Below are 27955 nucleotides of genomic sequence, written 5' to 3' on the forward strand. Positions count from 1 at the left end.
ATCCCATCACATCGCAGGGGCAGACCAAATACGCTTTGCCAAACCTAATGATTAATTGCCTGTCTTCAACGGAAGCGCCTCTGCCATCTTGGATTCACAAACGCGGCTGAACCACAGCGGAATTCGTTTGACATGGCATTTGTCTGATGCGCCCGTGCAAACAGTAAATCCCCATCAGGAGCATGGACACTACGTCCATGATTTTCCACGCTAGCTGCGCCAATGGATATTACCACTTAGCCAGCATTTACGGCTTCGTCCCCACTCCCAGGGCAGCGAAAGCAGGTTTTGAATCGCCTCGAGCAGTAGTGACTGTGTCGAATCATCGCCATAGAGGCGGCGGCGCAGCAGCATGAGCGGTAGCGACAGGAGCAGTGGCGACTGCAGTGAAAACAGCAGAAGTGGGTCTCCGGATGCTTGCAGCGTGACGAATAATGTAGTTTCCCCAAGTCCCAGCATCAGCAACTACAACAGGGATAACAGAAGCAGTTGCATTGCCCGTTCGCCCCTTTCTGACGTCCCAGATGTTCTTTTAGCATCAATCTTGCGTTTTCTACCCCAGAATGAGAGAATCAAGGTTGGATCGCTCGTGTGCAGAAGATGGCTAGGTCTAATAAGGAGCCGTCTGTGTCTATCGGACACGATGATCCACGTCTCTCCCCCCGTGTACCGGCAGCTGCCATCAGAAGCAATTCGGGCTTGTATAAGGACAATAGCTATTCATAGCCGGCATGCGGAGCTGGTCATAAATTCCGTGGATCCTATGGCCATGGAAAATGGAGAGTTTCCAGACCTTCTATTTCTTCGCTCTTTGTTTAAGGAGCTATCGGAGATTCGTTCCATTAGTGTATCAGTCGGGTGTCCATTGACTGCACGAATGCTTGGAGATGCATTTGCTGGCGTAGTGCAGCGCAGCGCAACGACACTAGTGTCCCTAGAGATCTGGGAGGCAGAATTAGCAGAGGCCACTTTAACGGCTTTGGCAGCGACGCCGCCTCCTTGGGACACGTGTGATGAGCATGCGAAAGAGTTGGGCGACGCATTTCTTACCACAGCCGCGGCACTAGAAAGCACTGTTGGCCCGCATGTTACTCGAAGAGACCACTGTGCAACTGCTCGGCAACTCATGAGCAGACCACAGGCATCTGGGGGCATGCTCTTGGCTACGGCGCAGGTCCTGAGAGAACGTATGCAACGAAGCACGTGCCGCAGCAGTTTGAACTCATTCGAATCGGAAGCATCAGGGGGTGGACAACAACAGCAACAGCAGCAACGGGAGCGGCAGATGATTGATTTTCAAGAGAGTTACTGCCGAACTAGCGAAGGCCACTTAACCCACCAACACGAGCGAAGCGGAGGATGCGTTGAACTTTCGTGCACCTCGGATATCTGGAGGGAGTGGCGCAAAAGAACCCACAGAAGTGAGCTTCGCTGCAGGATTGCTGAAATCGAAAATTGTTGTTGTTGCGTATCTTCAGCAGAAATCGCCTTAAGGGTTTGGCGCAAGTTCGAAGGCATTCGTCTTATACTACCGCAGCTGAAAAGCCTTGTGGTGGGGAGCTGGCGGCTGCTCCAACTGCTGCATTGCCCCAACTTGGAGGAGCTGAACCTCACCAGCAATACAGCAACGCGGTACCAAGATACACCCAGCCGACTGCAGCAGGAACGGCAGCGACAGCAACACCAACATCAGCAACTGCAGCAGACCCTATTGCATCGTGAACAGTCAGGTTACTCGCACCTCACTTCGGCATTAGAAGAGTGGGCAGGTCGCTTGTCGGGTCCCGGTGGAGCACGTAGTGCGCCTGCGCCTTCAGCTGATGCCGAGTCTGCGCTGCAGGAGTTGCTGCATTTTCTGCTTCGCAGCGGCTACAACATTCGGCTGCTCCAGGGGAGTTATACTGTGGGAGCTCTGAATGAGTCACTGCTGCATTCAGTTGCATCTGCTGGCAACATTCTGACTAGCTTGAGTGATCAAGCGCCTCGGGCACCACATATCAAGGCAAGACTCCGCCATCTCTTGGCAGCAACAGCGCCGCCTGTACGAGCTAAAAGGGGCCAGCGGCATGGGCGCAGGAGCTTCGTGCCTGCGTCCCTGTCGACTGCTGATATCTACGATCCCTCTTCAGTGCCCCAAAGCACTGTCTTCGACCCAGCCATGACGCAGGCGTGCGGCTCGCTTTCCCCGACTGCAACCTCCTCGCTTGTGTCTGGATGTATAGCCGCAACTAACGCTAGCAAGCTGGCAGCGGGGACCGCAGCAGTGCAGACCGCATCGGCAAAGGCCTCAACAGCTCACGAAGCCGTTGACAATGTGCTCTCTGCGGCAGCGGGTTTATGCGCTGCAGTAGGAAATGGCTGCCGTCACGTTCGGCATCTCCCAAACGAATGCTGTGCTGTTCCTTGTGCTTGGGGCTCGGGAGGGGAGTTGCTGTTGGTACTGTTGCCGAGACTGCGAGCTGTACGGACTTCAGATTTCATGCTGCTGAGTTGTCTGCTGTTGCCACGGTTAGAAGAGCTGAGACTTCCAGAAACTTGGGGCTCAGTTGTCAGCAAACCCATACCTGGTTTCTCGCTTCTCTGGGCATACCTTTGCACTTACGGAAGAAGCCTACGTGTATTGGATGTGAAGGGTACAGCCCCACCTCTTGCCGCATTTTTAGGCGCCGGGACGACAAGAGAGCCACTGCCGTTTCGCATGCTGCCTTATGAGGCTGTGGCAACTAAGGCCCTTCAGCGTGTCCTGCTTGTTCACCGTGCTCATCCCCTAATGGATCCTGCGAGTCTTTTCAAAGCCGACAGATGTGCTGGAACTTTTCCCGAATGTGTTTCCACGAGTGCAGCCCCGACTGCTGCTGTTAGCGCAGGTATTGCAGACCTAGCCGCACGTACAGTATCTGATATATGGCGCCGCCGCAGCACTTCAGTTCAGCAGCAGCGACCGCAGGCGCCTAGTGGGGAGCTCAGCGCTCAAATAAGACAAAACGTGGACTTTGCGGATGACCTAGTTGACTTAGAAGCGCATCCATTTCGGGGCGAGGAAATTGCGTGGGTATCCCATCAACTCGTCACTGGCCAAGACTTAGATCAGAAAGATCTCACATGTAGAGAACGAGATGATGGTAGTGCGAAGCCCCTATTCGGTCTGAAGTTTGGCCAGTTGAAGCAGTTACAGTGTCATTCGAGCTTCCTTCCCTACTTGGCAGAGCCTCTCCCGCAGTGTGGGGCGTTGCAGAGTCTCAATACTGAAGGTGATTCAGATTCAGTGGTATGGTTTGTAGCACTTCTTAAGAACATTGAGAGGCTGTGCGTCAGAGATCCTTGTCTAAATTTGTCCCGACGGCGGTCTAGGAGCCCTCCTCTGGCCCTCGAAACTGAAGATGAAGAGGTTCTCAGTTCAAAGAGTCGACCACAAGTCACCCTGCAAATAAGGAAATACGTGGGCACGGCCCTTTTTTTCACGCCGAATCTTTCGTGTCCCAACCTGCTTGAACTTCAGGTAAATTATTCATTTTTTTCACTGTAACGTCCCCATTGTGAAAGCACACATCACAGGCTTGGTCGGAGGTCGCACATTATACTCAACTAACGTCGAAACCAAGAAGCAGTGGTTTCCCACGTGCGCTGTGTGCGGCATTTTGAAGGTGCAGCGCGGAGATGATGACTTTGACTCATTTTTGGCAGGGGGAGGAGCTCGTAATCTGCAGGTTCTACGGTACCAAGGCCGTCTCTTTGGAGGAACTGGGGCATCCACCCCACGAACGCTTATGGCATCACAAGAACTACGAATAATTCGAAGTACCGAAAGGTCCACTCAGGACGCCCATAAGCTTCTGCAGGCATTGCGTCTCCCGTTGAACTTCTCACCTCTAGAAAGTTCACCCTTTGCGTGCTTGAGGGAGCTTCACCTGTGGACACTTGATGCTAAGGTTCTCGTTCGTCTTGCCCTAGCCACTGCAGCTGCTGTAAATCCGCTTTTGTCTCTGGCTTGGCAGCGCGTTCTTGATAGCAGGAAAGCAGAGAGGCTACAGCAACTGCAGAGGAGAAAACAGCTTTCCATGCAGCGTACACAAACGCAGCGGAACAACGAAGCTGCCCGCCTGCTTGTGCGCCAACGACGGCTGTACGAAGAATATAGTGCACGGCGTCGACGGTTGAAACGTCTGTCTGCCGCGGTATCGGGCCGTCAAGCGCAAATACACGGAACCAGTGGAGGATCTGAGTCCTGCCAGCAACGTGAGCATCAGGAGACACAAAGACGCCTCGCTCGCGAGCTGAGTAGCATGCGACAGGAGCTGCAGCAGCTCCAGAGACGCCTAGAGTCGCTAGCTAGTGCCAATTTTCGCAGCTCTGCTGGCAGCGCGGCACGGCAAGAGCATCTTCAGCTGCAGCGCTACCATCGATTCCGGGAGAACCTTCAACGTCTGAGGAGGCTCCGCAGCCACCATCAGCGGCTCGTGGCCCTGAGAAGACTCCTACAAATCAGTGTGACAGATGCACTCTCGTATCCGTTGGAGCCCCTTTCAGGGGCAAGCGAATTTCGACGGGTAGATGAGTCTGAGGCGGCTCGGCGGAAGGTCAGAGCTCAACGAGGCCGGGAGGCTGACTTCGGCTGCAGCCGCAACTGGTGTTTCTGGAACTGCCACAGAGCTGTGGCTGCACTGTCGCAGCTATTACCGCAGTTGCGTAGCTGCGTAGTGCAACAGCTTCGAGGAAATGCAACGTCACTGCGGCTGCTACTGCGGGGACTGCCACGGCTTGAGCTATTCGCGGTGGAGGAGAGTCCCAAGAGTCGCCTGAGGCAAAGACTACTACAACTAGCTGGCAACTTAGGCTTCACGGTACGTCGAGGCCCACTAGTTATTCCGGCTCTTCACAGCAATCTCGTTAACTGGGGTAGTTCTACAATTTCAAGGCAATTCAGGATCCTCAGCCGAGCGCCTGCTGGAAGAAAAGCAGCGGCGGCATCTGTGGCTGCAGCTGAAATACTTGTTCGCGAGCTGTTAGAACGTTATGCAAGAAACTCCTCTGGACAAAGCGAACACACATCCCAGGCACGTATGGAAAATGCCACTGTCTCTAGCACTTCTTCAGCCCCTTCCAGAGATACCTCCAGCAGTATCTTCAGGCCTTTCCCTGCCCCCTGTTTGGCGCTCCTAGGACCTGTAGGAGCTGATAGAGCAGCAGCGAGGACTCCAGCAGCGGACGCTCCAATATCGCGAAGCAACTCGGAAGACCAGCAAGTGACTGCCCTGAAGAAACGCACAGTGCCTCCCACGGAAGGCTTTCCTCCACACGTAGAGCCAGGCGTGTGCTTGCCTGGATTGAGTGGCAGAGCGTGCGGCCGTACGGGTAGCGATTACGGCACTGTTTTTCGATCCCTGAGGTGCCGCATTTACAGTAACAAGTGCTCGCGAGACTCAAGATCTAGTGCTGTCACTGAGCCTGCCCCTAAACGACGGCGGCGAAGACGCAGAGCTGCAGAAACACCTACCGAAGTACTGCACCAAGACATGCAGATGCTGCGTGGTCTGGCTGAAGACCTAGAGGAGCAGCTGACGAGCTGAATTGGCGTCACCTCGGTGCAGTGGCAAATGGCATCCATTTTTGTGGGCTGTCCGCGCCAGAGCCATTGCGTGCTTCAGGTCCCTACGGCAAATTGTGCTAACTGTTGTCCATTGCTCAACGCATTCACCGTAAAGGCGACTTGAGGACAGTCTTGCGCTGGCTCTTCCGAAATATGTTTGTACTCTAGCTGTTTGGAAGTTTACGCCCCTCGATTTGATGCTTCCACTTGAATCACCACCTAAACACTCGTTGCTTATCCCCTAAGTATTCGACCTAGTAGTATACTAGTTGAGACTAGTAGTAGCTGCGTGGGGGTTCTGAATAAATTTCGTGCATTGTTTTCAGCCCCATGTCATTACATCAGCGTCAGCGCAGGACACGCCAGATACAGCTTTTGCTTCAGATGTGGGTCGCACTCCAGGTGTATGAGCCACTTAGTTTTCCAGCGAACTGCACGTATATCGTCGTCTTTAATTTACATGTAAGATTTGCTATTGATTCGTGCCGGTTCATCTTTATCTGGGGCGTCTGTTCGCAATTCATGTACGAGCATCATCTGCACGTCCGCGCACGCACTGGCATACTACATGCTTTACTCAAACACTGTTCGCTCGGGCTTCCACGTCGGAAGGGCCTTCGTTCATACGTGTGAAGTCGGGGCGGTGCAATGCAGCCTTTTTACCGCTAGCATGTCAGCATTTCAGTCTGCTCCACCTGTGCTCTTCTTAACGTAAGGTTTATTGCGGACTAGCCACCCAAACAAGCACTTCTGGTACATACAGAGCCCTTCCCAAGCTTCAAAGGAGGTAATTGACAGTCAAACTGTCTGCTGCAAAATAAGAGCTCCACGGCGATAAGCGTGTGCTGTCCCCGCAGCTAGCCTGCGTGTGTGTTGTCCTGCCTGACAGTTCCCTTTGCTTGGGTTGGTGTTGCCTGCACCTCCCGCACTTAAAAGGAGCAGGCTGTTTCTAGCCGTGGCTACATTTAGCACTGGCCTTGTACACATAGTATGCTACGAATTGCGGGAACGCAAACCAGCACGCTGGATGCACCCGCTACACGCTGGCTTCAGAAACGTTTGTAAACGCACGAGAAAAAAGCTTGTGTAGTTGCACAAATTTGCACCAGTCTTCATGTGGGCTTCTTCAATCGCCTTTGGCGCATGCGACAGCTGACTATACCGACGCAAAAAGCCCTCTGCGAAGCAACGTGGCTCATTCAACAGGACTAACTCAGCTCCATTCATTTTAAGCAGGCTGTGCGTTCCTGTCTACAATCCGCCCATCACATTTTGGTGCGAGAACCACTTCGTCATCGTCCTTCTTGCATCCAAACTTGGAAAGCATCTGATCTTGCTGGAGGCTTGTAAATGATGAAAGCTGGCGAGACACGACGCGTGAATGCGGTCTGTTGAGGCCGTTAGCCATGGCTGTCAATGCTAAGGCGTTCCGCACAAGCGTCGGTAGTGGGGGCAAGAGCTCTCCCTCCACGAGAACGGGGCAACTCGGCAACATAGTAAACCCATCACGGCCTACGCATAGTTACACATAGAAATCAGGGCCTTCGCATGAAACAGTGCCCGTGTTAATGTCAGACTTGAGGCTCAAGCGCAGGAAGCAACAGCTCCAATCACCCGTATGCATGCCGACGCGGGATCTCATTAACGGGGACGCATCAACGTCCCTCGTGGCAACTTCAAACGTCAGTGAATCTAACGCCACGCACCCAAAGGGCTCACCCTGAAGAACGTAGGACTTCGTCGCAACAGTATATTCCGCGTTCTCATCCAAGGGCACAAAGTGGTCGAGACTCGGGAGGCCGTCAGAAATTTGTGCACAGCTCTCCCGCGGTGCCACTTTAACAGTCTCCCTAATAATGCGATTTCCAGAAGGCTTACTGCTGTCAAACTCGAATCTAATCCCCGCAACTTGCAGAAACCGACCCTCTGTCTTGGGCACTTGGGAGACCGCATTCTCCAGGGCTGCTAAAAGCACCGAGCCTTTGCATCTAACCACAGCAATTTCGTCCGCCATTGGCAGCATTGCTGCCAGGTCCCCAAACCGGAAGTCCCCCTTTTTGAAAATGCAGTCAGATCTAATTGTTCCTATGTTAATAAACAAAAACCACCAACTCTAAAGGCCATTAACGTCTACTGTACCGTGCTCAAAAGGCTTACACAGAGCACATCAGAATTCTTTCTGCTGGAGTTCTGCTACCTCTCCGAGCAGTTCATGAGAAAAGCTGTGATACTACATACGGTGTACGGAATGTGAAAACGGGCAATGATACCCACCAGAGTTGATGAATGCAATATCACTCTTACACTCCTTGCGCATGAGTTCACACAACCAGTTGCCACAGTTGCTTTCTTGAGTGCGAATAATCCGAAATCTTGTTTCAAGGTCGGCGCCAAGTCTTGCGAGTTTCCTCCGCATTTGTTGCTTAAGGTGACGCTCGTACTTTTTTACAAGAAGCTCCACGTGCTTGTTCTTTGCAAAGTTAGCCGGCGTGACCCTGACACGCTCCCATTGAACCAGAGATCTCCCTAAGAGTTTCGGGATGACGACGCTGCCGCCTGGGCAATCTGAAGGCTTCAATTCACCTGAAACACGTATACAGTCGCTGGTTGCACATACCGTGTTCTCCGAAGTACTATCTGTGGCAGGTCCTGGGACATCTGTCTCAAAATATGTGCCACGCTGATAACTGACAAGGCGCTCCAAGTTCAGCTCACTCTGTGACTGCGCCGGTGCGGCAGGCCTGAGAAGCAAAGTGCGTCCTTCTGCGTCTCCGCAGGGCTGGCTGTTGTCAGAAATAATTTTCCCTTTGGCCTGAAGCAACTGTGACGCCAGCTCGCTCGGGCTAAGCTCTTCTGCCTGACTGTTTGAAACCTCCTCGGCCACGGCAACTGCCGTAGCTATTGCACTGGCTGTGGCTACCGTTGGTGCGTCTGTCCCATCCAGTGTCCGCGGTGCGGTTGCGATTGCTGCGGCGGCTATGGCAGCTGCACCAACTCGCTGTCCTGAGTCATCAATCAATGCAGTTGACAGCAGGTTTGGCTGAGGCGAAGAATCTCCAGGGAATATAGCGATCGCTGTGAAGTCGTGAAAGTCTGTTCCTGATTTGACCACAGGTGTGCCGCCTGAAAACCGAAGAACGCAATATTGAGGAATGTCTGTCATTCACTTTGCCTTCGAACTCCAGCCGAGAACTGCCTGACGGACTCAAGCGTGCTCTTGTGCCTATTAGGACTTGGTCGTTATAGTGAAAAAAGTAGGCCCATGCAAGTAAAATGCGCTAACGCCACGGTTTCACGTCACTGAGCGACTTTGTTCTCTCGGCTCTGCGTTGGCGGACCTATGACTTGCAATCCGTAGTAGTCATGGTCATGACCGCCTAGAATAAGGTCGATATCCGGGGCCATTTCGGCAAGCCGCTGGTCATTAGGAGCCCTCATGTGTGTCAAGGCAATGATCACTTCACACTCCTTCGCTCTCAAGAACCGGCACATCCGGTTTGCCGCTACTACATAGTCGACATATACAACGTCGTCAGCGCTGATGCACGCCAAGGTATCTAACCATTCTGAGCTCGCAGCCAGAACACATAATATCAAGCACTCGCTGTGGAGTAATGGAGACTTTTCCATCACGGGGATGCTGCGATTTTGGCTAAAGCTCAAGCGTTGACAGGAATGGGTGAGAAGAAGCCAAAGTGGTTGCTACGTTGCTGCTTTACCTCGCTCAACAAGGCCAATTACACCAATTCGGACACCTTGCCATTCAAAAAGACGATACTTCCACGCGTTAGCTATTGGCTCTCCTGGAAGTCCGATGTAGTCATCACCAGCGGAGTCAACCACTCCTTTACTGCCAGGCTCCCCGCTGGCACCACTGGACGTTTCTCGCTTATCGCCATGGGAACCTTCACGAGATAATGACGTTTTGTCACAGCCATGCATATATCTCTCCAGCTTGCGTTGGTCATCCGAACTGGACCGTTCGAAGACGTTCGTAAGCAGCCACGGAAAATTACACGACCCAATTGTGTACTCAAGCTCGTCAATGCCAAAGTCGAAGTCATGATTGCCGAGGCAAGCAGTGTGCACCTTCAGGAGGTTCAAAAATGGAACCATCTGTCTTCCCTTCATGTAAGTGCTCATTAAAGAGGGATTTAGAGCATCTCCTGCAAAGAAAACAGTAGGGCATTGGCACACCTATAAGAAGGAAGCCGAACAGGTACAGTTCCCTCCAACTGCGAACTCAGCGTCAAAGCCAGACACCTGAAGCACCTCAATCTCTGGCGAGAATACGGTTCACAAAGGCTAGACTGCTGCGCTCCCTCAGCATGTCCGAAACCCGAAAAATCTGTTCTTTGAATAGCCTACCCATAAATCGTGTACCCAGAAAGTTCTATATTACCTGAAAAAAAAACTAGGGGGTGCAAATGACTGAAGCGTTGCATCGCGGTGACAAAACGAGACACGCCCCCGGAACCATCTTCTCGAGTGTCGATGTTGTAGACATCGTTGAAATGCAAAATTACTATTGGGTCAGTCCTGTTGAGGGGTAAGTCGAAGTCGTACCTGTACATAAAAAGATTGCGAGGCGCAAAGCCATGTTATAGCGGCAACTGGCCTAATGTGTGCATTGCATAGACAAGGTCACGCTGCTTGACATAAAGCAATGCGAATGCCACACACTTATTCGGCCCTTCATCTCGCAGTATGCAGCAAATGCGCAATGTTGTGTCACAGCGAGTGAAGGTGCAAACTAAGCTGTCACGATGCAAGGGAGAGAGTGCCTTCTTCTCCTCACCAAGTTTCTCCAGTGAAGCCTCGTGATGCCTGTCTCGTGATCATCGAAGCCAATCGGCGGATTTCTTCATCTGCTTCTGGCGGTGACTGATCTCCTCTACCCGCTATACGGCGTCCCTGAACTGCCAGGACTGGAGTGTCCCGTGGGGGTACGTGTAGCCGGGGAGAACGGCTGAGCGGCGAGGGGCGTTCCTTGCCTCCTCCATGTTCTTTAACCATCTCCCCTCAACAAGATTACTTTAAGGTGGAATTAACAGAAGCAAAGCAGCAGCTTTTTATGCAGCCCTCCAGCCGTTACTGACCTTCAGCACAGCGCCAAGAAAAGGGGGTGGTAACTGCTTCTATAGCTGTGCTTGCAGATTCACAGTTAGTGCTTGGTAACCGCCGTTATAATGCGTTCTAGGCCCACAGCAAAAAGAACCCTGAATTTCTGCAGCGCCCAGTGCCGCCGCCGCTTTGACCTTCTGCTGAGGCTTCACTGAAGTAGCCAGCATGTGCCCACACTCTATGTTAAAGAGCGGTCGTCAGCCATTTGTCTACCTCACGTGCCGATATCTAAAAACGCAGAGACCACCGAGCCGTCCTCCCGTCTCCCCTGCCTCCCGGCTAGAGAGGCTGCTGCTCCCGTTGACTGTGATATTTTGCTAGCCACAAGGTATTCAAGGTGTCTCGGGTTACCGACAGTAATCTTAGTACTAAACGTTGTTTGTGGCTAGTGGTCCACCGTCCTCCGGTAGAGAAATGGGCAGCAGCTAGCTTCGTTCGGCGATTAGATGAGTGTGTTCGTCGTCATATGCAAAAATGTATACCTATAATTGCAACGAAGGCTCTGAAATGCGTTGTACTAGCACGCAGCTGGTCTTGCTCGAGGTCTGCTGGCCAGCGATGTGATGCCGAGTGACGAGCGCTCAGCTGGCAACTACATTCCGCGCACAAACAGGGGGGAAAATAAGCCCTGCTCATGAATAACTCAGAATTAATAAAGTGTTGTCTTAATACAAAAATAGAGCTGGACGCCAAACGGTTCCATTTCCCGGCAAATGCGTTAGTGTGCACCACCGACTGAAACGGGGGCTGGCTCGTGGCTAGGGATGTCGTCGAGGTGGAGCCTCCCGAGTTGCTTCTTCCGAACACATGTAAAACTACTACGATTTATGCTTGCTTCTTGATTATAAGAAATAATACGTTTCATTGCCCGTGGTGGTTTAGTGTCGTTGTAGCCAAGCACCAGATGCAGACAGGAAGGCTCGCTTTCTAGAAGAACAAGTGTTGAAAAGATTCATAAACGCTATAACCTCCTGTAGTGTGTCCTGCTTCTAAGAATATAACTTGCAACTATGCAGTGTAGGAGCGTGCAGTGAATTTACAGTAGCACACATGCGAGCCTCAGCGCCATTTTCCTACAACGCCATGGTGCTGAAGCTCTCATTGGGAGCCCCTTGCGCTGAGTATGTCGAGAAAGCAGAGCCCTCTAAGACATTAGTATGCGATAGAATGCTCGAACGAGCTTGTTGCGCCCCGTTGCGCAATTGTGAGTTTCGTAGGGCCTGTGCGCTAGAGGTGGGGACTAGGTAGCGCTGCCGGTAGACTGAAGTCGTCGAGTTAAAGACCGGTGGTAAGATGAAAAAAAGCGAGTATTAAGTTCCTTTTACCCAGGCGCCCAGCGCCAGTTGTGATGGTAAGGGCAACGGAGTGTCCTCGTATGTTTGCATCCTCGCGGAGTACTGGATATCTAGTAGCATTAGGTTCTGATACTGGGGGAAAAGACAAAGTTCAGGTACACTTTTGTGCCCACAAAAGCATCTATTTTTTCCACGTGGGAAGGCGCCTATGCGTAGGAGCCTTCCAGGCTCAGTTCCAAAGGATGCCTTCAGTGTGTGTGAGAGCCGTCCCTCCTTTGAACTGGACGGCCTGTGTTCAGCGCCACCGTTGCTGCATTTTTCGAATCTGCTGCTTATCTGATTTTTAAGTAGAAGCTATTCGCCAATTATTGTAATTTATCGGGAGCAGCTCTAGCAGGTTGTTTTCCGGGCTAATATCCTAGTTAAGCGAACATCTCAATTTTCTGGCTATCGAATTCGTTATCTAGCCCACCGCATTTAATCGTAGCATTCGTTGGACGAGAACGTGCAGACACCACCGGTTCTAGAAGTTCGAGCTCATGCTGCTGGAAGCGCCGAGGGATCTGAGACCCCACGCTCATCTCGAATTACAAAGTCAGAAAGCCTCCACGGAAGTCTTGTACAAGATATTTAAAATCATTCTCAAAGTGCTCTTACGTTTCCTCTGCCAAGCAGAAAGCGTCATGGCCTTGGCGAGATATTAGTATAGCTTATGAAATGCTTCCTGCATAGTAACTGGAGTTTCTACCGCACAGCCAACTTCCCGGTCAGTTGGTGCCTGCTAATCATTTTTTGTTCTCAGTGCTTCTGTTACAGCATCTTTGAGCGTCAGATAAGTTGAAGTCCTCCTGTTACTTATTGTTTAGTTTATCCCCACTTCGCCGTATATGTACGAGGGTTCTATTCCGTTTCCAGATAAAACACGTTGTGTGCAAGTACTCGAAAAGGGTAAGAGGTTGTAGGCACTTAGCACACACGAACCTGTGGCCTCTATGAAATTCCCTCCTTATCAACTAAAAAGCTTCGCATGAAGCTATGTCCGATAGACCCTGAGGTTGTTAAAGTCGCTTACACACGTTCCTAATTTTTATATGTGCGCAGAACGCCCACAGGATCTGTAAAGCCTCATGCCGTCTGATCTCTACAAGGGAGACAACGTACGCTCCGCCTTGGGGCAACTATGCGCTGCATTGGCATCTAGGAGTCTTCAGAAAAAGATATTTAAAAGGAATGGTTGGCATGAATCCGGGGTGAAAAGGTCGGCAAGCACCACTATGACGGTTTCACAACGAACACTTATAAAGCAGGAGCCCATGTAGCTCAGTTGGCAAACACTCTCCCAGCATCCTTTTATAAAATATGATTCTTTGGAATATCCTTCATACCCTTTCTGCCTTTGCTGAGGCACTCAATACAAGCATTCATGGCATCTTTACTGCAAGAGGCCACTGCGGACTGCAAGCACTGTAGGCACAATTTAACAAACACTAATCGTTTACTAGAAATATCGTGCAGCGCGTCTTCCGCTCACACCTGCGACAAACGGATATGCAAAGGCATGGGAAGAGGAAAACTATCACATTCTGTTTGATCAGTGCTATTTATCCTAAGGGAAAGTGCTATTGAAAAAAACTGGCCCGCTCGTCCAGGCTCCAGCCACTTCAGCAGAGTAACATCCCATGAGCCGTCCGATAGAAACGCTAAGGCTCTAGCGCATACGGGCTTCTTGTAGTGCGTAAGCGGACTCAGTGCTGCCACTACGCAAAAGGCCTGAGTGTTTCTCTGCGAGATGTATCCAGACATTCCACAAGGAACCTCCCTAAATCCACACATTTAGTCACGAATAATGTTCAAGTCCCCATTTGACCCATGAAGGGAAGGCCATAAAAGAGCCGCCTCACAGACCTGACCTTCTAACTTGGGTCAACACCTCCGCAACTCAGTTTGCTCCACAGCTCTGGGTGGCAGGTGGAGCTCGTAGACGGTTCGCCCTCTTTCTCGCCTAGTTTGTCTTATTTAATATCAATATTACATGATTTCGTGTCCTTTTCATGGAATAGGCCACTATAATTTCGCTGGGACAACCAATATAGTGCCTGTGCACTACACTTATCTTTTTACACAGCACGATACCTAGACCAGTACTAGGCTCCGCTGCTTGGGGTACTTCTGAAGACGCTTCACCTGAGGCATTTGTGCGTAGCTGTGAGCTTTTCATTGTCACGCCTTGTTTCTTTTGAGTAGAAATACCACTAATGAAGACAGCCGGATTTTATAGGTGTCAGTGTAAGTGCCGCCCAATTAGTTGTGCAGCGCATCAGCAAAGGCATCACTGGCGTACCATAACATCAGTTATGTGATGCCTGGTGGCAGCACCCCTCGCATTGTTCGACTTAGAATGGAAAATCGTGCAGGACCACGATGCAGCAAACTACTCTAATAGGCTTGTGTTGGTTTTCTCGCGGAGCACTGTGGTTTGTGTGGTGAGCGAGGCCTCGCCTCACTCCTGCATGGTTTTCCTTCTGGGTGGATAGATGCTGATGAATCCAGTAGGATCAGGGAAGCCCGGATGCACCCTTAAAAGCAAACAATTCAAGTCTGTTTCTGTTCTGGCCTCGACACCGAAGGACTCGGGGCCTCTGGCCCCGAGTCCTTCGATTTCCTTCGGTGTGGGCTAGCTGTGTCGCCGGTGCAGCATGCTGTACCGGCGACACAGCTAGCCTCAATCCCTGGCCTTCCAACCAAACACCCCAGGCTACACCTGCAAAAACAGCCAGGTTTTTCGAGCTACAAACATTTTAATAATGCTTTATGTGTGAGATAATAAACGTTAAAACCATACGGGGTGGTACTGGTGGAGAACTGTACTGCTACACGTTACTCTCTGAGGACAGGCTGGGTACGCTGTAATTCAGTTCCGAAAAAATTGACGAATTCGAACAGAGGCGAAAGCTTCAGCTCCCATTTGTCGGAAGCGGCTGGCGAATGCAGTCAAAACTATATTGTTTCTGGTCTTTTCGTCGAAGCAGCGCTTTCAGGCCCGACATCCAAATGTTAGAGTCGACGGAGGAATGGCTACTAGAGCTTGAACACTCGACTACATCGTACCATTTGGTAGAGAAACCGCGACCCTGATTTTGTTTGGACACCAAGAAACAGGAATACTTCCAGGGCCAGGACTCTTGGGATTCCGCAATTCCCATGAAATACATGTGTAGAGAGAGTGTAGTGACTATCACAATCAAATTTCTGTGCCCTAATAAGCAAATACAGTAGATAAAGTATATGTGGAGACTGGCTTTGGGCTAATACCTGAGCCGAGGCAGAAAATCCGAGATACGTATGGTCCTGTTGAGAAGTAGGACTTGCCAGTATGCGACTACGGACTGTTTCAACGGTTCCTGCAGGAAAAGAGCAGTCGATGGGGTATTGCTGCTGGAAGATTTTAATATAGGCGAATCTGGCCTCTGGTTGAAAGGAAAATGAGATACACTTCGTGCCACCTTGCAGCCTATCATGTGAGAACCTCCTCTTGGCAGGGACTACACTACGCAGCACTACAGTGCAGCTCAGAAATAGCATTCAGTGTCGTGCAATTGGAATTGTGTGGACTGTCGCATGGACCAGAATCATTCAGAAACTTAGACCAAGGACGATCAGGCCCGATATGCTCTGCATGCAGCTAGACCTGGGATTTAGGGCTGGCATGGGCCACTTAAAGCTGCAGCGCTCATCAAGGCCACTCAGTGAAGGACAAATATCCAGGAGCAAACAAATATATCCCTTCGAAAAAGGGAACTATAATAATGATGCTTGAACCCCTTTGATGTTTAAACCGCGTGTTTAGTGACTGTTGTTAGGTACTAACATATAGAACCACAACGCTAGACACACGGAGGACTCAAGCTGGGCATAATGTAGTGCGCGCGCGCACTTCAGTAGTGTGTGCACGCACTCACTGCTGCCACTGCATAGGATCCTAGATGGTTCTCTGCCAGGAGCATCCCGACGAATCACGCGAACACTCTTTAAGTCTACATAATTAACCTCAAGGCATGCTTGAGTCCCATTTTCCATGGAGAGAGGACTATGAAAGATCTGCTCTCTGACTCTGAACCCCTAAGGTGAGTCGGTGTCTGAGCAACTCAGCGAGCCCCAAAACCTTGATAGGCGGTTGCTTCTCCTAGCCAGTTGGCGTTCCTAGCCGGTTGGCGCTTATAGGTGGTTGGTTTTATCTCTTGCCGAATTGATCTGGCTTAATACTAATACGACATGATGTTGTATTCGTTCTACGGAATAGTTCAGTATAGGCTCACTATAGGCTCAATGGGGAACCACTGTAGTACCTATGCACCACACATAGATACCTGCAGGTGGCTCCTTCCTCTGCCGCCAGTTCCAGGTGAACGTACTGCAACCTTTCGCCATCACTGGATTTCTAAGTCGTCTTTTATCTTGTAAACCGCGCTAAGCTATGGCTCGTCCTCGCACACAAGCTCTTCCTCACAAGTGGCGTTATCAGCACAGACATGCGGATCACATCGACGACCACATTGGTGCCTTGATATCACGCCTAGCTCCCCATTTTTTAGCACATTAGAGCTTAAATTCTGCTCCCCACGTGCCCATTTTGGACTAATTCTGCGCTACTGATGGGACTTCCGGACGTACGGGCCAGCTCTCCGCCAGGGCGGTGCGGTGCGGGCACGCACCGGGGGCTGAAGCCGGACCCCTGGTCAAGAAAATTATCTGCCGTAATTGCTTGCCTGCATCTATTTAGCCACAGAGGCTAAAACGAGCGCAGCATAAATTCTCCAAATAAGGGCAATCGGAGAATCAAGAACGGAAAAAGAGCAAAAGGTGCGTTCAGTACGGCCATCCTGGACAAGCTCGAGAAGGCTGCCATGTGCGCGTCGCCGCCAAGAAAACTACAGTGTGGGGCCGTAGAGGCGTTGGGGAGCGAAATGGGGGAGGTTGGAGTGCGCAACTTGTTGGGACACGCCATGGCTGCTTAGCGACTGGGTTCGGGCTGGCTTCTGGCTAAGTGCACTGCTGAGGGAATCGTCCATGTGACGTACCCAAGGCAGTGCAAAGCCACAACTGCCTAACGCGGATGACTCTGATTCAAAAGCTAGAAAAGCACAGATCATTGTTGCTCACATGAGTAAGCGGCAGATCACAGGAGAACTGGTCTACGCTGTTGAGACTATGTTCCCCTCAACTCCCCGATGCCAACCTGAAACAGAAGTTCCAGGAGTGTTTATGACGTTAACGCTTTCCTCCAAACTGTTTCGCTTTAACTATGAGGACGTCCCTACGAAAGAGTCCATGGCTGACACTCTACTTCGTATATGGGCTCGTCCAACAACGTCACTGCCGTCCAGCTTCATGAGATATCCTCTGCCTTCGCCCTCCGACAAACGCTTAAGAAAGCCTACAGTGTTGCCGCTTCCTTACGAGCATGATTTTAGCTCTCTACCGGTTCCTAGGCTACTCAGTAGCACCCAAAAGCTTGCGAGCGACGTCTGAAACTTTCGCACATGCGAAGTATTTGCACCCAAAAAAAGGCACTACAACGTAAAAACTGGACAAACGTAGGAAGAAAGGGAGCGAATGCGCCTACTGCGTGATGAAAGAGATGAAATAAATTGAGGTACGACTCAAATGATGCAGGAGACCAGCGATGGTAGAAACAGGACAGCACTAAACATAGCGACGACGAAGGCAAAAATGAGTCGCATCAAAACGTATGCTATGGTACTTCACATGACAAAGCTGAGTATGAGAAATGGGGAAATTAGTTGGGGGCAGCGACGACGAGGAGTACAACTATTGGATTGAAAGAGCTTGCTGGAGGAAAAGTAGGTAACCTGTTCCATACCCGGCTAAGCGGAAAGACCTAGTGTAGTGTACAGCTGGCCTACACTGTTACTACGTATGGTCCCTGGGCTAGTCTGACTAAGTGGACACTCTGCATCTACTATCTAAAGTCCATGATTCTCGCCAACTACTGCTGTATACCCTAAATGGCCATATACAACTGAGTTCATATTATTGAGAGGTGAGAAAATCCCAAAATAATAGGACTGACTGTTGACCCTCGCTGAGGGTCAGTGCCTGAGTCACGGCACCACCCTCGCATCCAGCCCCATACCCGGTGCTGGCTAGCGAGCACTCTATTCCCTTTAATGATTTCCTAATATCCAGCGGTGCCTTATGCCTTAAAATATTCTATATTATTCATGCCCTTTCGCGAGGGGTGGCGACGAAGGTCAATTGTAGTGCCTGGCACTACACCTAGCATCGCCTGTATGCTGTATACAGAGTCGAACTTCGAGTTGCTTACGGGCACCTGCATCCTGTTCTTTATGACTGCTAGCACGCTGAGATCATCTCAATCATTACTCCAACGAATCGTCTTTCAAAAGTATGCATTAAGAACTAGAATGATCCCTTGATAGTGCTGCACTTGAAGGCTGCGCTTGAGGGACCTAACCTTACCAGGAGGATGATAAAAGGCAGCTATCCCCAGCGAACGTCAGTGCTCTTTAAACTTGCGACACATAGTGCAGTGAACTGCTCGCAGCTTGGCTTCTTCATTTTTATCGTGCTGTGCTTTTGTACGTATCTGTACACGTAGCGATTCTCACCAAAGAAACCGTCTATACATTGAAAGGATCCAAACATCTTCGGACTAGGTCCATTTTACAATAAGATACATTCTTTTCTCGGTGTTCCACCATCCTTGCATGGCAGTTCTCCCTTTTGCAGCATCAGTGTCGCTCCCCATCCTGAACACTTTTACGCCGCTTCATCGTACATTGGGCTTAACCGTCAGAGGACTAGGCCCCGCTTCACGATTACTTTGTAGTTTTTTCATCGAATAAATAATCTGATGTATAGAGCACTAAAACACATACATGCGCTACTTTGTAGTGCTGTGCATTACTTACAGTGTGCTCTTTGCCGGGCGGCAAGGCCAGCCGGGCAAATCTGGGTTTAGATATTCGTAATGTAGTTACGTAACGTATCTGCCTATATTTTACTCCCAAGCATTCGGCATATTTTCCTACGTGTTGTCAAACTGCTTTTCATAGAATCAAACTCCTGTTCCTGAAAAACAGCCCGTTACTTACGTGCATTCTCTGCTGAAGAGCCCACTGTGGTATAATGTCCCATAGCGACTATTAAACTATCAACTATGGCTCAAGATGGACCAACTTGTTAGGGGAGTCCTAGAACGTACACTAATAGTAACACAAGGTGGCACAAGAGACGCAGATAATGGCTGCTTGGTCCAGAGGGTTGCAGGACCACTACGTATTGATATAGCTACCCAGGACGGTCGAAGGTCAAAAACTAAATGCCACTTACACATAGTGGCCCTCGACAGAGGACTGGAGGAGAGGAAAAAGCGCACTACACATGGTAGCTTGGTCCTGAAGTTTGGCAACTTCTGGAGCTGTTTTTGCTATCTGGCCAGACTCGTCAGATAAGACACAAAGAGAAAGACCGCGCGAAAGCTGCTGCAAGCATCACACATCGAAAAAATGATGTTTTGTGTCACTTGACGCTATAAATTGGGGTTTCAAACCTTGGTAGGCACACCACCATGAGACATGATTGTACCAAAGTTGTGTGACCCTACTTCGAAATTCTTGAAGGCATGTTCCTAGAAGAGGCTAAGGAACTGCGTTAGGGATTTGCCTTATTGAACATATGAAATATAACGAGTGAAATGGTCCACCATACACACAAGTACTGCCTTTAAGACGTAGGCATATTTATGTTCAAAAGCATCTTGTACAGGCACATACACACTTCGAAATACACAAAACCTTGGGTTTTTTTTCAATTGGACAAAGGAACCAGGTGCCTGGCAGCTTATAAGTGGAAAGAAGTACAAAAGCACTGCATGGTCCTGTTCAAACGAGACGTACTTTGAAAGAGGAAAAGTTCCCAACCCTCCAACCACGGAGGCTCGTAAATGCTTCTACCGTTCAAATAGAAAGCAGAATGAATCAGCCTTCATGAAAATGTATGCCTGCACTCTTCAGTTTTCAGTCATCATTATGATGTTCCACTAGGACCACACTAGCTGGGAAAAGCTAAGCAAGCAGCAGTTGGGCCTTTGTAAGGTCAGTGGCTCCCTGCTGCATAACAGACAAGAAGTGCACAGGCGAATCTAACGCTCTAACAATACAAAAGCCTCTTACCAAAACTTGACGTATTCTGTGCGTCAGGGTTGTTAGGTCACGCATGAGAGCAATCATGTGCCCCATGCTATCGAGTATGCACTTATTGCCAGACTTTTCTAAGGTTCTGCGTGTTGCTGAGCTACGGCAGCTGCACCCTGTAATTCACGTCCTGTGCACGCATCGTGCTATATTGTTAAGAAGCGCAGTGCAGCTGCTATTTTTGGCGTTCTGTGGCGCTTCGTAGCCCTTGAGCCTTCGTGCAGCTCGACCTTCCCAGCTGAGGTCACCCTTGCTTCCTGTAAAGGGCTCTCTGCGATATGTCGTCTTGACTATGCTTTCTAGAGATAAATCCCGACATTTTTGGAAGGGGTACATGCGGTGTATTGTGCACCATCTAACGCACTGTAAGCCTCAACGCAGAATGCAGCACTGCAAAGCCATCTTTCTCCACTTTACTATTTCCTAGGCCGGTCGTTTTTACATCGGCCGAGAGAAGCCCCTTTTTCTGGCAAAGTTGCCCAGGCTCCTCACAAGTTGCAGGTGTGCTGAACCTAGTGATGTCTGCAACCTAGTGGAGACCCAAATTGAACCTTGGCACCGAAGAATGAGATCACTGGACGACAAACTAAAGCGCTTGAGAGAAGAAACAAACTTCTCAATAATCTCAAACATTAAGCACAGGTATCATACCATTAGCTGCCAGCCTCTCCAACGATGAAGCCGCATGTGTAAGTTTCCAGACGAACTGCTGCACAGAGAGGGAACTCTAGACGCAGGACTCACTCTGAATTCTCCTTCGCCAGTACTACATCGAAAGTTAAAAGCACCAACTACCAACTACACTAGTCCCAAACAGGAACAATACGTTGCCACTAGAGAAAGTCACACTGCCGCAACCACTGCTGAAGCATCTGGATTCGTGAAGTAGATCGTAGTCCAGACCAACACTTTTATGAACGACCCGGCTTTACTAAGCGTCTAAGACTGAGCCGTTTCTAGTCGACTCTTTCTGCTGGCCTGACACCTGTGATGACGCACCCGCAGTGCAGGGTGTCGAGGGACAAGAATCCAAAAGACAAGGCAGACGCTGGTGCAAACGTTTAGAGCGTTGAGCTAGCACATGCAAAAAGCTTCTGAAGCGAGAGATTTAACACCGCGACAGCTGCAGAAAAGCCGCTGCTGGCCGCCCCAGCCGCAGCGAGCAGCGGTGCAGCAGCAACAGCAGCCTTGACGTCTGAGACTACAATGACATTGGCAGAGTCCGGCATTCTACGCCTTTGGGTGAGAAGTCGTTTGGCTCTCTCTAGAAGCAAAGGTAGGCTTCCTATGCGGGGCCTTCCGTGTCCTTTCCTAACAGCAGCAGCTTCAGTGGCTGCGTCGCTTGGACGGCGGGGTTCCCTCTCTCTTTGCTGCAGCAGCAGCAGAAGCAACAGCAGCGACGAGGACCTTTTCCAATCATCTGTGAAGAAGAACAGCAGCTCCAATCGGCCGGTGCGGCCTCCCCGCATCGTGGGAGCAACGCGCACGCCGATACGGCTGACGAGGGGTGTAGCTGAAGCATCCACGCGAGTAGGTGTCGGATTTAACTAGAAGTATCACTTATACTGGCTTGACAACACCGTGCGCGCTGGCTGTGAGAGTATTTTCCCTACCATCTAGAGCGACACCTGTGCCGCTGCCTGGTGGCGCACGTACTCGTCTTATGCGCCGGTCTTCGAACTCCTGCTACTTAGTAGTGGGAAGGATAAGGATCGCCTTCTTGGTTCCATTAGCCTTTACCTGATGTCGTTGGCGACAGTGGAGCCAGCCTGCTGAGCCAACATCGCCTGCTTCAGCTGGTGACTCTCGCTCGCGTCTTCTGGTGGAAGATGGCCGGCGGCCGTGCATCTGGCCCTCAGGGAGCTCCCCGTGGCGCCATCCATTAAATAACCGCTTCCTCGGTTTAGCGGGACGTCGACGTGCCCATACGTCGGGAAAGAGGAGTTGCGGAGCCTCTGCTCGCTCTGCAAAAAATGGTTGGCCAAGTCGTGTAGCGCCAAATCCCAGGCGGAGTTGGTTCATCCTAAAAGCTGCTTTTTCCGGTGCTTTAAATCGACCAGGACAACGAGTAGAGGTCTTCCGCTTAGTATTCATATACTGGTTGAATTGTGCGGTTGGCGCCGTCACACCGGCGGTTGTGGTGGCATCCGGAGCTGAACTTATTTCGGAGGGTTTTCTTCTATGGGAAGCCCATATTCGCAACCACGTTCAGACGGATTTATTCTTGTTGCGCAATTCGTTGCTCTTCGTTGTTTAGCCCTAGGGGATTACTGTGGTCAATATACGTCCAAGCGGACTCGGATTTCCCTTGTGGTTTATTGCGCATGTGGCAGCGGTGGCTTTGGGAATCCGTTGGCGCTGTGGAAGAGCGCACCGCTGAGTTTGTCTAGGTCATCTGTTTTCTTTCACGCGCTTTTGTTGTGGGTACACTGGGGTAGTCAGGTCCACCACTGACTGCCGGGAGGAACACTTACGCTGAGTTAGTCTAACTTACTCGAAGATGACTCATCACAACGAGTCACTGCATCCTGAGATGCAGGATAATCTTACTTTGGGGGAGGGACCCATAGAGGTGGACGTGGCTCCCGTAGGACAACTTCCTGGCCTAGCCGCAGATGGGGGAGCTCTCAGCGGCGTTACTATAAGCGAAGTAGACGAAGCGGAGATGGCGCGAATTACAGCGGCCATTGGCCAGCCGGAGATTCTGGACGACTTAGTTCCCCCAGCGACGCTGGGCACAGTTACAGTGCAACAGGTGCCTGCGTCGAGGGCAGCTGCAGCCGCTGCAGCGCAGCAGCAGGTTGCTGCATTGCAGCAGCAGCAACTGCAGCAGCAGCAACTGCAGCAGCAGCAAGCAGCTGCGGCTGCAGCGCAGCAGCTGAGACAGCAGCAGCATCAGCAGCATCAAGGAGGTGCTGCATCCACGGCGGCTACAGGGACGGCCCCCCGTGCTGCCCCAGCGGGTTTAAACGATCGCTGGCGTCTGTATTTACCGCACGTTGAGAAGCTACTCGACGCGGAGGGGATTTTATTGTTGCGCCAGACCTGCCGTCTGCTTTGCAAGCACAAGTATCGGCCGGCCGATGGCGTGCTGTCCTTTGGCATGTTCCGTGGGGTTGACGCCCGTGTGTTAATGGAGCAGGTGGTTCCGCTGGCGTGCAAGGCGGTGCATCCGGAAGTGCGGGCCGCGGGTCTTTCTCTGGATTTTAGTGGTTGTTCTTTACTTAAAGATGCATCAGTAGCACGTTTGATGGACGTTTTGCACGGGAGGAAAGAAGACAATATAATCGGAGGAGTGCTGAAGAGTCTTTGCCTGGACTTTTGCTATGAGGTGACCAACAAGGGGCTTGCAGCGCTGCTTACGACCTATCTCCCCTATTTGGAGCGACTCTCTCTCCGCTGTGCAAGGAGCAACGAGCTGACCTTTACAAACGTGGCGACGGACTTCTCGTCAGACAACTGGCCGAATCTGCTGCATTTCGATGCATCTTTCACGAATATGAGACTGGACGCAGCAACAGCCTTAGCGGATCGTCTTGTTGCGAATGCAACGGCAGTTAATAAGCGGCACAGGAGGGATTACGAAAAGAAGTTGCAGGAGGAGAAACAGCTGCGGCGGCTTTTGCAGCAGCAGGAGAAGGAGCACATTCAGCACATGGAACAGGCAAAGGCATTAACGGAGCAGCACGCGGCAGTGGCAGAGAGGCTGCAGCAGCAACAGGCATTGTTAGAGGAGAAGGAGAGGGCACTGGGTAATCAGATACAGCTGGAACCCATTCAGGTCGACGGAGAACCGGTGGAGCTCCAGCCAGATGATCCTGATCGCTGTGCAGTTCGGGCTCAGAGAGAGCTCGTGTTGCGCCTCCAGCAACAGCTAGAGTCACTCGCTGCTGCAGTGACTGCAGGAGAAGGAGCTGCTATCGCGTGTCAAACCGCCATTGAGCACACTACGGCAGCAGCAGATGCGGCGGGCGTTGCTGCGGCTGAAAGCCTCGCTGCTGCGGAGGAGGAAGAGAAGCATCCCGTCGTACCATCGCTTGAAATTGTAGGGTCTCTTGCATCTAAGTGCCTTCTTTCAAAGGTTGGGATGGAGACGCACTACCGCTCGTTTTGTCACGCGGTTAAGCTCGGTCTTCATGACCAGATCTCGTCGTTGACGAAGGTGGTACAGAAAGAGGTAGGGAGCACGGCTGCGCGGCGGCGGCGCGGGCGCAGTTGGCCTACTTAGTTATATACTGGAGTCTGGCTCGATATGGTACTTTCTTTAATTGTTGGAGTCTTCTGCGGCTGACGCATCCAAGCGCACCTTTGTTGGTTTCTGCGAATGTGCTTCTTTTGCAGTTTACGGAACTTTGTGCGTCGGCTCCCTACCGTGGTAGTTTTCTACTGACGCTACAGGCCAAGCGTGGCAGCGAGCTGCTGGTCAATGCGCCGTTTGTTGTTGACACCTCCGAGGATGGGGGCGTCAATGTCCTCACGCTGCCCGTCTCGATTGCTATACAAACTCAAGACCAGGAGACTTTGAAAGTAGTACGCAGCTTTTAGACACTGTAGTGCACTGAGGTTCGATTGCTGCTCGGGTTTGTTTAGTCTTAACATGGAGCTCTGCAATGGTGGCTGGTTGATGTGCTGCGAACATGTTGTGTATGGATGGCTGCAGCTGATCAAGCGTGGAGCACAAATTGATGTGTGTGACTATTTGGGGAAGTCTCCGCTTCTACGGGCGTGTGAAGCCTCCCGTCTGGACCTTGTGGAGGCGCTTCTTGACCTCGGCGTGTCGCCAAACCCACATGACTTGCGCTGCGCCCACTTTCCCCTCCAGACGGCAATACGGCGCAATGACGCAGAGATCGTAAAAGTACGCAGGAAGCCTTTTGGATGGAGGCACAGATGCGTGATTTGGACGAATCTAAGGATGGGGTGCATGCTTGTATTTGGTGAAGTTGTTTTTCCGATGCCGCTTTGTTGGTTTGCTGACTCATGGGATCTATGTGTGCGATGAGTTTTCGTTTGTTGCGTGTCGCTTGTATCTGCTTGATTGCAGCGTCTGCTCGCCCGAGGAGCGGCGGTGGATGTGAAGTGCCCAGGCGTTAGGACGTACAAAAGCGCGTTGTGTGTAGCGTGCGAAGTTAACTCACCAGAGATCATCAGGATTATATTGAAGGCTGGAGGAGACCCGAACTCCCGGGGCCACAATTCGTACACCCCCACGTTGGTGAGTAGGTTAACGTAAAACGGAAATGACGCAGTCTTGCGGGCTCTCTGAGCACCTTGGTTTGAGCAAATGTAACTTTTGCCTCATAATGCTCTTGGGTTGCATTTGTCCTTGCGACAGATGGCGTATCAGCTTAACCCAAATTGGTTGCCTCTTTTCCTAGAGGCGGGTGCGGGAGCTGAGAAGGGAAAGAGATGGGTTTTGACTGGTGAGTTCGACATAGACGAGAGCGTGCAAGATGTTGGGGGGCAGTTAACAGTTCGCAAAGCATCTTCGCTTCGATCGAAAATCTGGTGTTTATAATTATTCCCGTCTTGTTTGCAGATGTGTTGAGCTGCGCTGTGGCTAAAAATGACGTCGAAAGCATCGAACTGTTAATCGAGAAGTACCCAGACCTGATGAACCGCACACACCCGCTGTGGTCCAAGCCGCTCTTGCAGGTTCGGAACTTCTTGCAAAATCTGTTGCTTCTGTCCCGCATTATTGTTTTTCGACTAGGTTAGAAGCCAAGTGATGTGGCGTTTATGCTTTGCTGCGGCGTTGAGCAGGCAGCAAAACAAGGACGTGTTCAAGTGCTAGAGTTGCTGCTAGCAAGCGGGTGCAACGTAGACGCACGGGGTGAGGGGGGCCAGACTGCTCTTTTAGCTGCCACGGAGGAAGGACTAGGGAGCTGCGTAGAGCGTCTGATTGATCACGGAGCGGATGTGAACAAAGCCAACTTTGAAGGTTAGTCGTCGCATGCCGCAGCATGCAGGTCAACGCAAACCCAAGCACTAGACGATGCGCTGTATGCCCGCTTTTGTGCATCGTAGTACCAGTACCAGGAGTCAAAGCAGTCTCACCAGTTGAAGGGCGCTTTGCACTCACGACAAGCAGGAACAAATTACGCACTCCTTGTTCACACAGTATCAATGCATTGAAGCCATGGAGTTTCATTAGCTTGCCTGTGCCGCGAAGTTTGTGTAAACTTGGCAGCATCTGCCTCGTGGTCGATTAGACGCACAGCAGTATCGAGATTTCATAACATTGATCATAGCATTCATTTCGCACAGCGTCAGTGCGTTTCCGACCAGTGGCTTCTTTCGACTGTGTGCACTTCAGGAATGACTCCTCTAATTGTAGCATGTATGGAGAATCATGAAGATATGGTCAATTATTTCCTAGATCACACCCAAGAGCCATACAGAGTGAAAGTGCACCCTAATAGTCTTCAACAACAGCCGCAGCTTCAAGTCATGGAAAACGCGCAGGGGGAGAAAATGTGTGAGGGGAAGTGGATTCTTGCAACGCAAACTCAAGTACTGGATTGCAACAAAGCGGAAAAAACAGAAGGAGAAACTCCTTTACTTGTTTGCATTCGTTTGAGAAATGACAAGATCGCAAAAACCATTCTAAAGAAGGCGAAATCCATTGATCTCGAAGCTAAGGTTTGTTGTAATTTGGCCTCTGACAGAAACTACAGAGAGTATAGCTCCCCGAAACGAAGTGATGTCATTTGGTTATTCGCAAGAGAAGGGTTGGAAGCTGTCGGAATTTTTTTGCAAGGCATGACCGCGTGCGGTTTCTTGTGATTGTTGGAAACAGGATTCTCAAGGGCGTACCGCGTTACTAGCTGCGCTATTTTTCGGCCAATATTCAGTGGCTGCAACATTGATGGAAATGGGTGCGGATGTCATGACGCAAGACGAGGCGGGGAACACGGCACTTGCCATAGCGAATGAGCGGTACGTATCCTTATCTTTCATGGATGGACAGTCGTCCTGTCTGCTGATTTACAAATGTTACACCAACAGAATCAAGTAAGGGCTAGGTGTTGGTTGTTGTCTGCAGATTATTGACGCCTGGCAGTGACAAACGCGTCTTGCGTCGATTCCTGCGTCTATACCGTAGTCGGGACACGTCAAGGCGTCATGCGCCCTCTAGTGGCATGCTGCAGTCTATGCTGAGCGCACTACGTGATGAAGGCGGCAGTAGCTCCCATGTGGAGTCAGACTCGGGGAGCGGCGGGGAAGGTGCCCGTTTTTTTCGGAAGAAGAGCATTAGCCGCAGCAGTAGCAGAGGTAAGCAAGGCGGTTTGGAGGGTGCTGATCCGAGAGTCTCGCGGAGTGATGGAGAGGCCCACGGCGCCATGTCAGGCCACAGCCGGGGTGCTGCCCCAAGTCCGTCCAGCAGCAGCAGGAAGCGCTCTGGAAAGAAACTTAAGATTGAGCCCAAGACAGTTCTGCAAGTTGCGAAGCTGCCAATGTCCCTCTTTCGAGCGGCCAAGGCGAAGTGACCTGCGGCCGCTCGTTCTAGAAAGGCTCTCGTATTTGTGCTGCACGTGCAAACAGCCGTGCAGGTCCTTTGAAGTGTGTCGTACACGTGTTAGAGTGTGTCCTTCCTGGAACCGCGCTCTTCTACGTGGAGTGTGCATTGTAGCGGGCCACTGGTAGAGGACGAGATGGTCATTGTGTCGGGCGCACCGGCGCACGTCAAGGGCACAGACAAGCGCGACGTT

At 51.0% G+C, this 27955-nt stretch overlaps 4 protein-coding genes across 4 annotated transcripts; 2 read left to right on the top strand and 2 right to left on the bottom strand.

The window, feature by feature from the left end:
• Positions 1-352: 352 nt before the first annotated feature.
• On the top strand, positions 353-5567 carry ETH_00013645 (uncharacterized protein; the record flags this gene model as incomplete). Its single annotated transcript, XM_013378454.1, has 2 exons — positions 353-3499; positions 3645-5567. 2 exons carry the CDS (start codon positions 353-355, stop codon positions 5565-5567), a joined length of 5070 nt encoding a protein of 1689 aa, XP_013233908.1.
• Positions 5568-6815: 1248 nt separating this feature from the next.
• ETH_00013650 (nucleotidase, putative) lies at positions 6816-10603 on the bottom strand (the record flags this gene model as incomplete). Its single annotated transcript, XM_013378455.1, has 8 exons — positions 6816-7099; positions 7307-7672; positions 7862-8170; positions 8303-8710; positions 8926-9153; positions 9307-9753; positions 9990-10153; positions 10386-10603. 8 exons carry the CDS (start codon positions 10601-10603, stop codon positions 6816-6818), a joined length of 2424 nt encoding a protein of 807 aa, XP_013233909.1.
• Positions 10604-21304: 10701 nt separating this feature from the next.
• ETH_00013655 (uncharacterized protein) lies at positions 21305-21712 on the bottom strand (the record flags this gene model as incomplete). The annotated part of the gene is made up of 1 exon (XM_013378456.1): positions 21305-21712. One exon carries the CDS (start codon positions 21710-21712, stop codon positions 21305-21307), a length of 408 nt encoding a protein of 135 aa, XP_013233910.1.
• Positions 21713-22743: 1031 nt separating this feature from the next.
• On the top strand, positions 22744-27733 carry ETH_00013660 (ankyrin repeat-containing protein, putative; the record flags this gene model as incomplete). Its single annotated transcript, XM_013378457.1, has 10 exons — positions 22744-24420; positions 24585-24773; positions 24904-25101; positions 25288-25458; positions 25579-25666; positions 25783-25898; positions 26007-26184; positions 26560-26885; positions 27043-27182; positions 27289-27733. The coding sequence occupies 10 exons, from the start codon at positions 22744-22746 to the stop codon at positions 27731-27733; spliced, it is 3528 nt and encodes a 1175-aa protein (XP_013233911.1).
• Positions 27734-27955: the final 222 nt, after the last annotated feature.

Source organism: Eimeria tenella, genomic scaffold, assembly GCF_000499545.2.
Source record: "Eimeria tenella Houghton genomic scaffold, Eth_scaff87, whole genome shotgun sequence".
In the NCBI taxonomy this organism is placed as follows: domain Eukaryota; phylum Apicomplexa; class Conoidasida; order Eucoccidiorida; family Eimeriidae; genus Eimeria; species Eimeria tenella.